Source organism: Oncorhynchus kisutch, unplaced genomic scaffold, assembly GCF_002021735.2.
Source record: "Oncorhynchus kisutch isolate 150728-3 unplaced genomic scaffold, Okis_V2 scaffold1652, whole genome shotgun sequence".
Lineage (NCBI taxonomy): Eukaryota > Metazoa > Chordata > Actinopteri > Salmoniformes > Salmonidae > Oncorhynchus > Oncorhynchus kisutch.
The window spans coordinates 35,776-49,147 of NW_022263597.1; the positions used below are offsets into that span (position 1 = coordinate 35,776).

The window sequence follows — 13,372 nt, forward strand, 5'->3', positions numbered from 1 at the left end:
ATGAGTCTCTATACACTCACCTTAGCAGGTTGGGCTCAGTTCCATTCCAACGACCAACCCAGTGAATGAAAAACATAAAAAAATCCTCATAAGTATTGAAAGTGATGGACAATGAATTCCTTTCCTGAATAGACTTGAGTGGAAATGGAATTGACTTCAGCCCTTCCATAGCTTCAGTTATACAAAGGATATAAATAGTCCTCATAATTGAGGGCTCAGAGCCCTGCTACGAAGTAGCATTTCCCACATATAGGACAATTAACACGCATAGAACTGACCTTGGTACAGTACAACATTGGTGGAAAGTGTACATTTTCATCCTTTTAGTGGATTTCAGGTTTTAAGACTCACCAAGTATATCATGTCTATAGACCAGTGATTCCCAAATGGCAGGAGAGGGCTGAAATCTTTTGGGTTGTGGCTGAAACGACTTGTTCTATTCTAGCTTTAGTCAAAAATGTTGAGTCAGTCAACATGTGCCACTATTCCTAAAGGTTTTTGTGCGTCATAAATGCTTGAGAACCACAGTTGTAAACAGCACAGTGCTGAGGGAAGCTTGGTCAAATGTTGGCTCATATCCACAGTGTATTTTCTCTATTTCCTTGGGAAACAACATTACCAGTGATGAGTACCACAGTACATCTGTATGGACTTGCAAATACAGCGTCCTGTAACAAGTCATTCCCTAGTAGTTGTCATGGAATAATGCCAGAGAACTATACAGCGTTTCAATTCTTTCCTTCATATCCAGACCTCCGTACTGCGCAGCTTGGATTTCCAGCCCTTCCCTTTGCTCTTCAGAAGCTGTGTCTCTCCTCTCTGGAGCTCCTGGTTGTTGGGAAGCTGCAGCTCTGTCTCTATACCAGCATCAGCATCCTTATTAAATGGGGAACAGTTCCCAGCACAGGTCCAGTCAGGCCGGTGGTCGACTACCAGATCCAAGTTCGGTAGCAACGTCGTACTGGTGACATCCCTAAGGCCCAGAGACGACATCTGTGAGGGGCTGTCGGGAGAGAAAGTCTCAAAGGTTTCCTGCCCCCCTTTCTCTACCCCATAATTCCCCCATGATCCTCCCTCCCTGAGCCTCACTGAGTGTCTGATCTTCTTCCATCCTAGATGATTAAGCTCCAGAAGGTTGAGGAGGATGCAGAAGAGCCCCACGCAGAACATGAAGAGGAGGAAGATGGTTTTCTCTGTGGGCCGTGACACGTAGCAGTCCACGGGCTGCGTGCAGGGTGGGGCCTTGCACAAAAGGTGGACGGGCACTCGGAAGCCGAAGAGGAACCACTGGGCCATGACAAAGCCCACCTCCAGCAGCGCCCGGAAACACACATGGAACACGTAGTACTTGGAGAGGACGCCTCCGGTTCCTCCTCCACCTCCAGGACCCCCTGGTGCATCGTAGTGGCTATTTCTGTAGACGCGAGCCCTGGCCTGGGTTAGAGACGTGGCGGTGGTGGCTGTAGTGGTGGCAGCTCCCTTTAGGAGGCTCTGACTCTGGGCAGTGATTCCCTCCAAGACATTGGCCAAGCTGTGACCTAAGTGCCGGTGTGAACGGATGGAGCAGCTATCCGAGTCACAGCTCCGGTTGAATGCCTCTCGACCTCCATCCTTCCCCCCGTCTCGAGGCAAGTCCCTTGGGTTAACCCCCTGGCCCTGCCCGCTGTGTCCCTGCGGCAGCTTCGACAGATTATGCCACGTATATATGATAAAACAGAGAGACGGAGTCGAGACGCTGATGATGTGGAAGACCCAGAAGCGCGGCTGTGAGATGGGCGCGAAGGCATCATAGCAGACTGTGGCGCAGCCCGGCTGCAGGGTGTTGCACACAAACATCTCCTGCTCATCGGCGTACACGTCCTCAGTCGCCACGGCAATGATGAGGAGGCGAAAGATCACCATGACGGTGAGCCAGAGGCGTCCAATCATGGTGGAGTGCTGGTGGACGGCGTCCAGGAGACGTTTGAGGAGCGTCCACTCCGTCATAATGGCCGTGTTCCTCTCAGAAAGTCAAGAGGATTCTAATACAGTGGAACACAGCAGTCTAGGAACACAGCGGTCTAGGAACACAGCGGTCTAGGAACACAGCGGTCTAGGAACACAGCTGTCTAGGAGCACAGAGGTCTAGGAACACAGCGGTCTAGGAACACAGCGGTCTAGGAACACAGCGGTCTCATCCAAACCTCCATGCTCTTCCTTGGTTTTAGATCAGATATAGCACTGGATCCACTCTTCTTCTGGATGTCCTGACATACAGCACTCTGACCGCTGGTGTCTCGGGGAAGAAGGAGAGCTGCCTGGTGTAGCCTACAGCGGCATGTAAAGCGCTTTGCACACTGAAAAGCGTTATGTAAATCCAATCAATTATAGTGTAGGCAGATCCAGTTCTCCTCTCCGCCAGTCCTGGATGTACAGGAAACAGGTGCTGTAGATCCACTGTAGCCCTGGATAGCTTGCCTGGAACACACAGTGGTCAAAGAAGGGCAACACCTCCCTTCATCCACCCTCCTGTGTTGTAGATGTAATAAAGCCCTGGATGGTTTTTCCCTGTCTGTTCTGAAATACACCGCTCTGACTTGCAGCTCCAACACTCCTCTGGGTCCACTCCAACCCTGGCTGTCTTAGGAGGAAATACCTGAGGACCGTCACTCTGAGCTGGGGCTACAGCCCTGGACCCACTCCAGTCTTGGACCCATTCTAACCTTGATTGTACTAGCATACAGACTTTATACCCCTGCCCTAAAATATACAGCAATACACTGATCTCCTCTAGCACTGGCTGCCCTGCAGTAGAGCCCTCCCCTCACGCCAGCCGTCCTGTAGTACAAGACTCTTAGGATATCCACTGGTTGTAGATGCACTGGAGTCCCGGCTCCTCTGTAAATAGACAGGCAGCCACTCTCCTGTCTCCTGTCTCTGAACCAGAGAAGTGGAGTCATCTCGGCAAGTGAGCCATCCCATCCCGGCACTTCTTCAAAGATAAGGAATGATTCTAAACACACACACATACACACATACACAAATGAATGGACACACACACAAAAACAGTCTCACACACACATTCATAGACGGACACAAAGGCACACATGTATTTTTGCACGCACGCACGCACGCACGCACGCACACACACACACACACACACACACACACACACACACACACACACTAGCCAGCTGGACAAACGGCCACTTGACACCACTCCCATGGCATGCCCTCTCCCTCTCTCTCTTGTCTTCAGGGTTCCGTTTTAAACCCCCTTCTAAGAGACTCTCCCTACTACTTTAGAGAGCTGACTGATAATGCTGGCTGATGTACATTCTTTATAGATTACTCTGCGGCCTGAAGACATGGCAATGAGCAATGAGCTTGTCCATGAATGAACATCAATGTATAAATGTTACCCTGATACAGAATCCAAACAGAGGTATTTTTCGTTATCAAAGATTGAAAAGTTTAAAAGCATTTTTACACTTTTGACTTGAAGAAGGTGCGAAGTCCATTTCTTGGAGCTGTTGGTTTATTTAGTTGAATACGCAAATTGTTTATTATATTTGTATATTCACGTTTGCGATATCAACTTCATTTAAATAGATTATGAATGACTATAAAATGTTTTTCTGTCTCTTAGCAAATGTAACTATTTTTAACCCTTAGCGTACAAGATGGAAGCTTGTACAGAAACACACTTTCAATGGGAAATGAATGTTGCTTTAGGATTGCAAAATTCACTGGAGTATTTCCCCTTATTCTCATCCTTATTCCAAGAGTCTTCCAACTAGAATTTCTAGAATACTTAGGAATTTTGGAAAAGTGACTGGAATTGTGCAACCTTAGCTCGCTTACATTCTACCAAAATAGAAAGATTTAGGGTAAAACAACGGACAATAAAGTGAATGATATTTTATCTTCTGTCTTGTTGTTGTGGCTGCTCCTCTCTGATCACTAGCCAATCCTGTTATCAGTGCTTTAAAAAAGACCCTTGAAACGTCTGCCACCATCAAATGACAGAGACCCCACAGATAAAACAGTCCCTGAACCGTTGTCTTACTTCAAACAGCCCTGTCTAGCCATGTCTGACTGGGTCTGTCTGTCTGTCTGTCTGTCTGTCTGTCTGTCTGTCTGTCTAGCCATGTATGACTGGGTCTGTCTGTCTGGGTCTCAGCTCTCTCTGTCTGTTAGTCTGTCTGTCTGGGTCTCAGCTCTTCTGTCTGTCTGTCTGTCTGTCTGTCTGTCTGTCTGTCTGTCTGTCTGTCTGTCTGTCTGTCTGTCTGTCTGTCTGTCTGTCTGTCTGTCTGTCTGTCTGTCTGTCTGTCTGTCTGTCTGTCTGTCTGTCTGTCTGTCTGTCTGTCTGTCTGTCTGTCTGTCTGTCTGTCTGTCTGTCTGTCTGTCTGTCTGTCTGTCTGTCTGTCTGTCTGTCTGTCTGTCTGTCTGTCTGTCTGTCTGTCTGTCTGTCTGTCTGTCTGTCTGTCTGTCTGTCTGTCTGTCTGTCTGTCTGTCTGTCTGTCTGTCTGTCTGTCTGTCTGTCTGTCTGTCTGTCTGTCTGTCTGTCTGTCTGTCTGTCTGTCTGTCTGTCTGTCTGTCTGTCTGTCTGTCTGTCTGTCTGTCTGTCTGTCTGTCTGTCTGTCTGTCTGTCTGTCTGTCTGTCTGTCTGTCTGTCTGTCTGTCTGTCTGTCTGTCTGTCTGTCTGTCTGTCTGTCTGTCTGTCTGTCTGTCTGTCTGTCTGTCTGTCTGTCTGTCTAGCCATGTATGACTGAGTCTGTCTGTCTGGGTCTCAGCTCTCTCTGTCTGTTAGTCTGTCTGTCTGGGTCTCAGCTCTATCTATCTGTTACTCTGTCTGTCTGGGTCTCAGCTCTCTCTGTCTGTTAGTCTGTCTGTCTGGGTCTCAGCTCTCTCTGTCTGTTAGTCTGTCTGTCTGGGTCTCAGCTCTCTCTGTCTGTTAGTCTGTCTGTCTGGGTCTCGGCTCTCTCTGTCTGTTAGTCTGTCTGTCTGGGTCTCTGCTCTCTCTGTCTATTAGTATGTCTGTCTGGGTCTCAGCTCTCTCTGTCTGTTAGTCTGTCTGTCTGGGTCTCAGCTCTCCCTCTCTGTCTCTCTGTCTCTCTCTGTCTGTCTGTCTGTCTGTCTGTCTGTCTGTCTGTCTGTCTGTCTGTCTGTCTGTCTGTCTGTCTGTCTGTCTGTCTGTCTGTCTGTCTGTCTGTCTGTCTGTCTGTCTGTCTGTCTGTCCTGTCTGTCTGTCTGTCTGTCTGTCTGTCTGTCTGTCTGTCTGTCTGTCTGTCTGTCTGTCTGTCTGTCTGTCTAGCCATGTATGACTGGGTCTGTCTGTCTGGGTCTCAGCTCTCTCTGTCTGTTAGTCTGTCTGTCAGGGTCTCAGCTCTCTCTGTCTGTCTGTTAGTCTGTCTGTCTGGGTCTCAGCTCTCTCTGTCTGTTAGTCTGTCTGTCTGGGTCTCAGCTCTCTCTGTCTGTTAGTCTGCCTGTCTGCCTGTCGATCGATCAATGGGTCTGTCTGTCCTGGTGCCAGCACTCTGTCACACAATGTTAGTCTAACAGAATAAAAATGATCTGAATAGAGTGGGTCGCACACAATCAACAGAACACACTCCTGCTTGTGATCAAAATGACAAATATTGTAAAAACATTTAAAAAACAACATTTAAACCATTTACATTTCTAATATGTCAATGTCTCTAAAGTTTGGTACTGATTATTCACACTTCACGAGAGGAGGGATCCATTGGATTTAACCCTCTGTGTGTACTCTGTGGAGTGACTGTGGAGTGGCCCCTCAAGTCGTCCGCTTGGGGGATTACAGGGGCCCCATCCCTAGACAAAGGAAGTGAACTCAGGGGCCAGGCAGAGAGAGAGAGAGAGAGAGACAGACAAACAAACAGACAGACAGAGGTAGTCGGAGAGAGAGAAGGCAATAAGGCCCTTCTATGCCATCAAAAGGTTGCCCTTTATGGTTGTGAGGTCTAGGGTCCAATCACCAACCAAGAATTCACAAAATGGGACAAACACCAAATTGCAAAAATATCCTCAGTGTACAACATAAAATACCAAATAATGGATGCAGAGCAGAATTAGGCTGATACCTGCTAATTATAAAAATCCAGAAAAGAGACGTTCAATTCTAAAACCACCTAAAAGGAAGCGATTCCCAAACCTTCCAAAACAAAGCCATCACCTACAGAGAGATGAACCTGGAGAAGAGTCCCCTAAGCAAGCTGGTCCTGGCTCTGTTCACAAACACAAACATACCCCACAGAGCCCCAGATCAGCAACACAATTAGACCCAACCAAATCATGAGAAATAAACAGATAATTACTTGACACATTGGAAAGAACTAACAAAAAAACAGAGCAAACTAGAATGCTATTTGGCCCTAAACAGAGAGTGCACAGTGGCAGAATACCTGACCACTGTGACTGACCCAAACTTAAGGAAAGCTTTGACTATATAGAGACTGAGTGAGCATAGCCTTGCTATTGAGAAAGGCCGCCATAGGCAGACCTGACTCTCAAGGGAAAACAGGCTATGTGCTCACTGCCCACAAAATGAGGTGGAAACTGAGTTGCACTTCCTAACCTCCTGCCCAATGTATGACCATATTAGAGACATATATTTCCTTCAAATTACATAAACCCACACAGAATTTGAAAACAAGCCCAATTTTGATAAACTCCTATATAATTTGGGTGAAATACCAGTGTGACATCACAGCAGCAAGATGTGTGACCTGTTGCCTCAAGAAAAGGTCAACCAGTGAAGAACAAACACCATTGTAAATACAACCCATATTTATGTTTATTTATTTTCCCTTTTGTACTGTAACTATTTGCACATAATGTGACATTTGAAATGTCTTTGTTCTTTTGTAACTTTTATGAGTGTAATGTTTACTGTTCATTTGTATTGTTTATTTCACTTTTGTTTATGATCTATTTCACTTGCTTTGACAATGTAAACATATGTTTACCATGCCAATAAAGCCCTTAAATTGAAATTGAATTGAAAGAGAGAGTGGCGACGAGACACAACTCCATCTCATCCTAAACCCCTGCCCCCAACTTCACCCTAGCCCCGTCTTGACAGACCCCCCTTCTAAAAATAGGAAGTCCTTTTTCCAAGGCGATGTGACGTTGGGAATAATTTGTGGTGTTTCTATTCTGGGAGGTAATCTGTTGCGTCTGGGGTTATGTGTGCTACTGCTGCAGGAGTGTCAGAGGAATTATCCACCCTCTCCGGTTGTTCATGACAGAATGCCCAAGGATGTCCGGACCTCTGTACCTCTGGGCTTTGTCAAGAGGCAGCCAGTGAATGAATGGCAGACAGGATTAGAAGGAGAGGGGAGGGGGTGGAGGAGAGAGGAGGAGAGCATGTGAGACAGAGAGAAAGAGAGAGAGAGAGAGAGAGAGAGAGAGAGAGAGAGAGAGAGAGAGAGAGAGAAACTCACAGAGACCAGCTTTGCCAGTCCTAGAGTAAGTCTCTCTCCACTCCAACAAGTCCTCTTCAGAGTGCTCCAGCAATACTTTCATCTGAGCTTAGTGTGAACGTATAATGAGAATAGAAGCCATATAGATATGAATGGAAAGGCCTCTTTTACTGGCCTTGCCTGCTCGCTACTAATCTCTAATCTTGCAGACAGTGGCAAATGCTTTCTCACGTTCTCTCAGTTTATAGGCTACAAAATCTTCCTCCCTGACACTTTTCATTAAAAATATTGCAACAGTTTCTCTCCCCCTATTGTGAATGATTTCAAAATGTTCTTGACACAATTGTTTAGACACCAACTCCTTCCCATAACATGGACAATAACAGGTTAAATCAACACTGGCTTTTTATAAACTCTGAATCACTGCTTGCACAAAACCCGAGGGAAAAACAACCCTGACTATTTATATATTTATCAAGTCAAACTCAGTTTGGTGATAGAGGCAGAAAGTGACGTCACAAGGCAGGATCAAAGAACCAGTTATCTTCCCTAAATATTCAACAACAAAAAAACTTCATATAATCCCAGTTCACAGAAAAATACTGACTAGAAATGATAATGGCATGATTTACTGGATAAACCCAAATGAATTTGCTTCCTTCCTAATAAAATAGAAAATCCCCAAGTACATATCAACGTTTATCGAAGTCAGCTGGCTTACTTATAGGATCCTGCTTTGTGATGCACCCCTCTGATGTCATTCTGTTGCCTACCTAAGTACTTCTTCCATCCTGCCCTCGTTGCCTCATTGAGTAGGCTCTCAGACACAGACAACTGGAGGGTCTGAGCTGTGGGCTCTGTGGGAGACGTATTAAACACTTTACAGTCTGCTGCCTCCATTGACAGTCATGACAGAGTGTCAGACCTATTGAATTCTATAGTCAAGGCTTAGTTGATCTGCTATGAGGAATGTGGTAAAAAAGATCTCTATCCCACTTCGAATTTCCTCTGGCCGAATAGATGGTCACAGCAAGTGTGCTCTCTAAAGTGCAGAAACAAAAACACTCTCACACACACACACACACACACACACACTCTCACACACACACACACACACACACTCTCACACACTCACACACACAAACACACACACACACACACACACACACACACACACACACACACACACACACACACACACACACACACACACACACACACACACACACACACACACACACACACACACACACACACACACACACACCACTGAAGTATAACAAAACTACTGCATCATTATACAGTACACTGTCTCTGTCAACGTAGAATACAAAAATGAAGTATAACAAAACTTCTCTTCCCTCATCCAAAGAATTCATGTGTACTTCCCTGTCAAATGAATAATATCAACCAAAATAAAAGAGTACACCAAAAGCCTTGCCTCAGCCACCACCTTCGCTCCTCCATGGAAGGTTTATTCTAGGAGCATTACCATATGGACCGAGACGCGGGCTCAATGAGTGAAAGGGCCTTGGTTGAGGCTGTCTGTAACAGGATTATGGGGATATTATGGTGAGTAGGAGTGGCTACCTGGCCATGCTGCTGCTCCAGTTTCAACTTCCACCTGACTGTGCTGCTGCTCTAGTTTCAACTGTTCTGCCTTATTATTATTCGACCATGCTGGTCATTTATGAACATTGAACATCTTGACCATGTTCTGTTATAATCTCCACCCGGCACAGCCAGAAGAGGACTGGCCACCCCACATAGCCTGGTTCCTCTCTAGGTTTCTTCCTAGGTATTGGCCTTTCTAGGGAGTTTTTCCTAGCCACCGTGCTTCTCCACCTGCATTGCTTGCTGTTTGGGGTTTTAGGCTGGGTTTCTGTACAGCACTTTGAGATATCAGCTGATGTACGAAGGGCTATATAAATAAATTTGATTTGATTTGATTTGATTTGATTTGCTCCCGGTGTAACTGGCTGTGATGTGAATAGGATTTCTGTGTGTCTGGTCTGATCAGGGCCGAGGCTGGGGGAGGGCTACTCTCCTCTCCCCTCCTCTACTCCAGATAATCCTTTACTGTTCTCTCCTCACCCCCCTGGCCGACCGTTCGACCTTCAGGATACTTCATCTGCAGCCACACACACACACGCTGCTACTGCTGCGACTGAGTTTCTCACTCTCTCTGTCTCACACACACAGAAACTCACACAGAAAGGGATATAGAGAAGAGAGAGAGACAGAAAAATAGCAAGCAGCCCTTGAGAGTAGGGCTTCACACTTTTTATTGAGGCCTGGTGACATGAAGAACTCTACTGGGATGGTAAGATCACTTGTTTACTTCTCTGACTGTCTCTCTCTCTCTCTCTCTCTCTCTCCCTCTCTCTCTCGCTCTCTCGCTCTCTCTCTCTCCCTCTCTCTCTCTCGCTCTCTCTCTCGCTCTCTCTCTCTCTAAAAATGTCAATACCAGTGTGTTTACATTCAAATGAACTAGTTGTTTCCTCAGAAAATTCCCATTTTGGCATGTCCCACATCAAGATTTGAACCCACTTTATTTAACCTCTTGACCTGGGAAAACATGATTTATTATGAAGTTCAACACGTGCTCTTCATGACAGAATGTTACAATGAGGTGAAATTAATAGATTGACAGAATGACATGACCCTAAAGGCAGTCTACTCATAGAATGATGACCCATGTGTGTTTGGTGTTATCTTGGCTGTGCCTACAGTGGCAGCTTAGGTATTGGTGTATTGGCGCTAGTGTTTTGGTGATTCAGTGAAATTGTTTGTGATACTGAACATGTGGGCTATACCTGTCTCTGCAAGAAGGCTTTGGAAGTGAAAGAAGTACTCAACTTTAGAAAAAATACTAAATGAATTGAAATGAGCAAATATTTAGTCAATTCAATTGAACATTAGTTGTATGTTTTATATGAATCATTGCATTATTAGGCTTAAAGCTAGAATCTGCAGTTAATATAATAACAAAACAGAAACCCCGCCTTTGTTTTGGTAAAAAACTGAAGGATGGGGCTGGAGAAATGTAACCACTCTCAAATTCAAAGACAGAGCTATGGATGCAAAGACTGACCATCTATGGTATTAAAATGACAGTTTTAACCATGTTTTAACGCTATACAGTGTGTGTTTAAGTTGTTGACAAACATTGGAGTAAAACAAGCTTATATTTTGGGTTCTGATGGGTTACAACAGTTGATCTAAGCTCATGAAGCATTTATAAGTGTTTATAAATCCAAAAATGGATGTAGCAACTAAAGATTCTTGCTTCAATAGGTATTACAGTTTGATTGGTGTCAACATGTTTCCCTACCATAAAGCATTATGTGCAGTTCAGATATAATAACAAATTCATCTTTATATCTGACATGGTAGTAACTACATTCCATTAATTAACAGTGTCTCTTATACAGAAGGACGTATAATCAAATAAGGGACCTAGAGAGGATGTGTTATTTCAGTTGTGATTCATCTCTCTTCTCACAGCCGCTGTAGCGTGCAGAGTGCCCTCAGTCTGGCCAGAGACTGGGATTGACTATACTGAACATAGACCCTTCCATAATAGTCTTATGTATTAGTGTAAATGGCTAGAGGTCATTGGTAGTGGCTATGTCAAAGCTACTTACTGTATATGGGAGCGTATTCCTGACATAATTCAATTCAAATTGGGAGTTGATTTGCCATAATCAAACCTCACAGTCAAATAGTTGGATGGTCAAACTCCTGGATTTAGCCACATGGCTTCATTGTTTTGAACTGATTCTCCTGCCAACAAATACCATTGCAAGATATATGATCACAGTGTACACTGATATTATATAATGCTAATATATTATTGTCCAAATGTGTAGCAGAACTCCACACCAGTCTGATTGAATGGCCCCCTCTGTAGCAGCCATGACCCCAGAGCAGCTCCTGGGCCCGCAGGTATGCAGTCCTGTAGGGGAAATAAAGGTCTTGCCTGAGGAGGAACGAGGGGAGGAGTCTGACCCCTGTCCCCAGGAAGTGATGGACTGCTATGGCCACTCCCCCTCAATGACTCACAGCCCCAGCACCAACAGGTGGGTCAGGAAACAAACAGACAACAGACAGAACACACACACACACACACAGAAAACACCCACATCGGGAGGCAAGGGGGGAGAGAGTGAAACACAGTGAGGAAGAGAGGGGATAAGAACACATGGTACAAGAAGGAGGGGGGTTAGAGAAGTTGTATGTGAGGTTATTCATAGAAGAATCCTTTAATAAGGGGATTAAATTATGTACATAACATCCATTGACTCTCTCTTACATCCTCCTTGTCTGGGTCCCAAATGTCTCCTTATTCCCTATATAGTGCACTACTTTAGACCAGAGCCCTGTGGTGTCATATAAAGGGAATAGTGTGCCATTAGGGACTCATCCCTGGACTCTCTGTTTTGCCCTGTGTTGACTTTGTCTCTTTGTTGTCCTGCAGTCTTAGCAGTGAGGAGCCCTTCTGTCGTATCTGCCACGAGGGAGGGGGTGTCGGGGAGCTGCTCTCCCCCTGTGAGTGTGCAGGGACGCTGGCCATGGTCCACCGAGGCTGCCTGGAACACTGGCTCACTGCCTCCAACAGCAGCCGCTGTGAACTCTGCCACCACCAGTACGCCCTGGAGAGACTGCCCAAGCCACTCACTGAGGGTAGGGGAGAAAGAGTAGGGTGAAGTTACCCCTGGACGCTGATCTTGGGTCAGTTTATCATTTCCCCTCACTATTGGTTAACGTTAGGATTAAGGGAGGGGAAGCTGATCCTAGTCTGTACTTCATGGACATTTTTACTGTGGCGTTAGGTGAGACGGAGACATATGCGCTCACATGCATGAAGGCACAGACACATCACTACGGTGAAGCATGGTTGTGGCAGCATCATGCTGTGGGGATATTTTTAGAGGCAGGGACTGGGAGAGTTATCAGGATCGAGGGAAAGCTGAACAGAGCAAAGTACAGAAAGAACCTTTGATGAAAACTTGTTCCAGAGAGCTCAGGACCTCAGAAGGGGGTGAAGGTTCACCTTCCAATAGGACAACGACCCTAAGCACACAGTCAAGACAAAGCAGGAGTAGCTTCAGGACAAGTCTCTGAATGTCCTTGAGTGGTCCAGCCAGAGCCCGGATTTGAACCCGATCAAACATCTCTGCAGAGACCTGAAAATAGCTGTGCAGCGACGCTGCCAAAGTGCTTCAACAAAGTAATGAGTAAAGGGTCAGAATATTTATGTAAATGTGATATTTTCAGTTTGTTTTTTTATAACTTTGCTAAAAATTCGAAAAAAAACACTTTCTTCTTTGTTATTATGGGGTTTAGTGTGAAGATTGATGAGGGGGAAAAACAATTTTATACGTTTCAGAATAAGACTGTAAAGTAACAAAATGTGGAAAAGTACTTTCCGTATGTACTGTACATCAACTATATTATGCAGTCTCAATTATCAGGACTGAGGTCACTTTCAATTCACTTCTGAATGACTCAATTGAAATGGAATTTACCCCAACCCACCTGTCACTTAATTTCAAACTGTAACGGCTCTCTTCTATCTCCTCCTCTGACGAAGAGGTAGAACAAGGATCGGACCAAAAAGCAGCGTGATGATGATTCATGATATATTTTAATGAAGGAAAACTATACATGCAGAAACTACAGAACTAACGAAATGAAATAATGAAAACCGAAACAGCCCTATCTGGTGCAAACACAAAGACAGGAACAATCACCCACGAAACACTCACAGAATATGGCTGCCTAAATATAGTTCCCAATCAGAGACAACGATAATCACCTGACTCTGATTGAGAACCGCCTCAGGCAGCCCTAGACTACTTAGACACCCCACAAAACCCCTAAGACAAAAACACACCACAATAACCCATGTCACACCCTGGCCTGACCAAATAATTAAGAAA

General features: G+C 45.3%; 2 protein-coding genes across 2 annotated transcripts; one reads left to right on the top strand and one right to left on the bottom strand.

Moving 5' to 3' along the window:
• Positions 1–733: 733 nt before the first annotated feature.
• On the bottom strand, positions 734–2,739 carry LOC116367128 (gap junction delta-2 protein-like). The gene has a single exon (XM_031818835.1). The coding sequence runs from the start codon at positions 1,984–1,986 to the stop codon at positions 742–744; it is 1,245 nt and encodes a 414-aa protein (XP_031674695.1). The 5' UTR covers positions 1,987–2,739; the 3' UTR covers positions 734–741.
• Positions 2,740–9,537: 6,798 nt separating this feature from the next.
• On the top strand, positions 9,538–12,113 carry LOC116367127 (E3 ubiquitin-protein ligase MARCH3-like; the record flags this gene model as incomplete). Its single annotated transcript, XM_031818834.1, has 3 exons — positions 9,538–9,750; positions 11,300–11,509; positions 11,908–12,113. Coding segments are annotated over exons 2-3 (391 nt in total), but the record flags the coding sequence as incomplete, so codon positions are not given.
• Between the last annotated feature and the right edge of the window lie 1,259 nt (positions 12,114–13,372).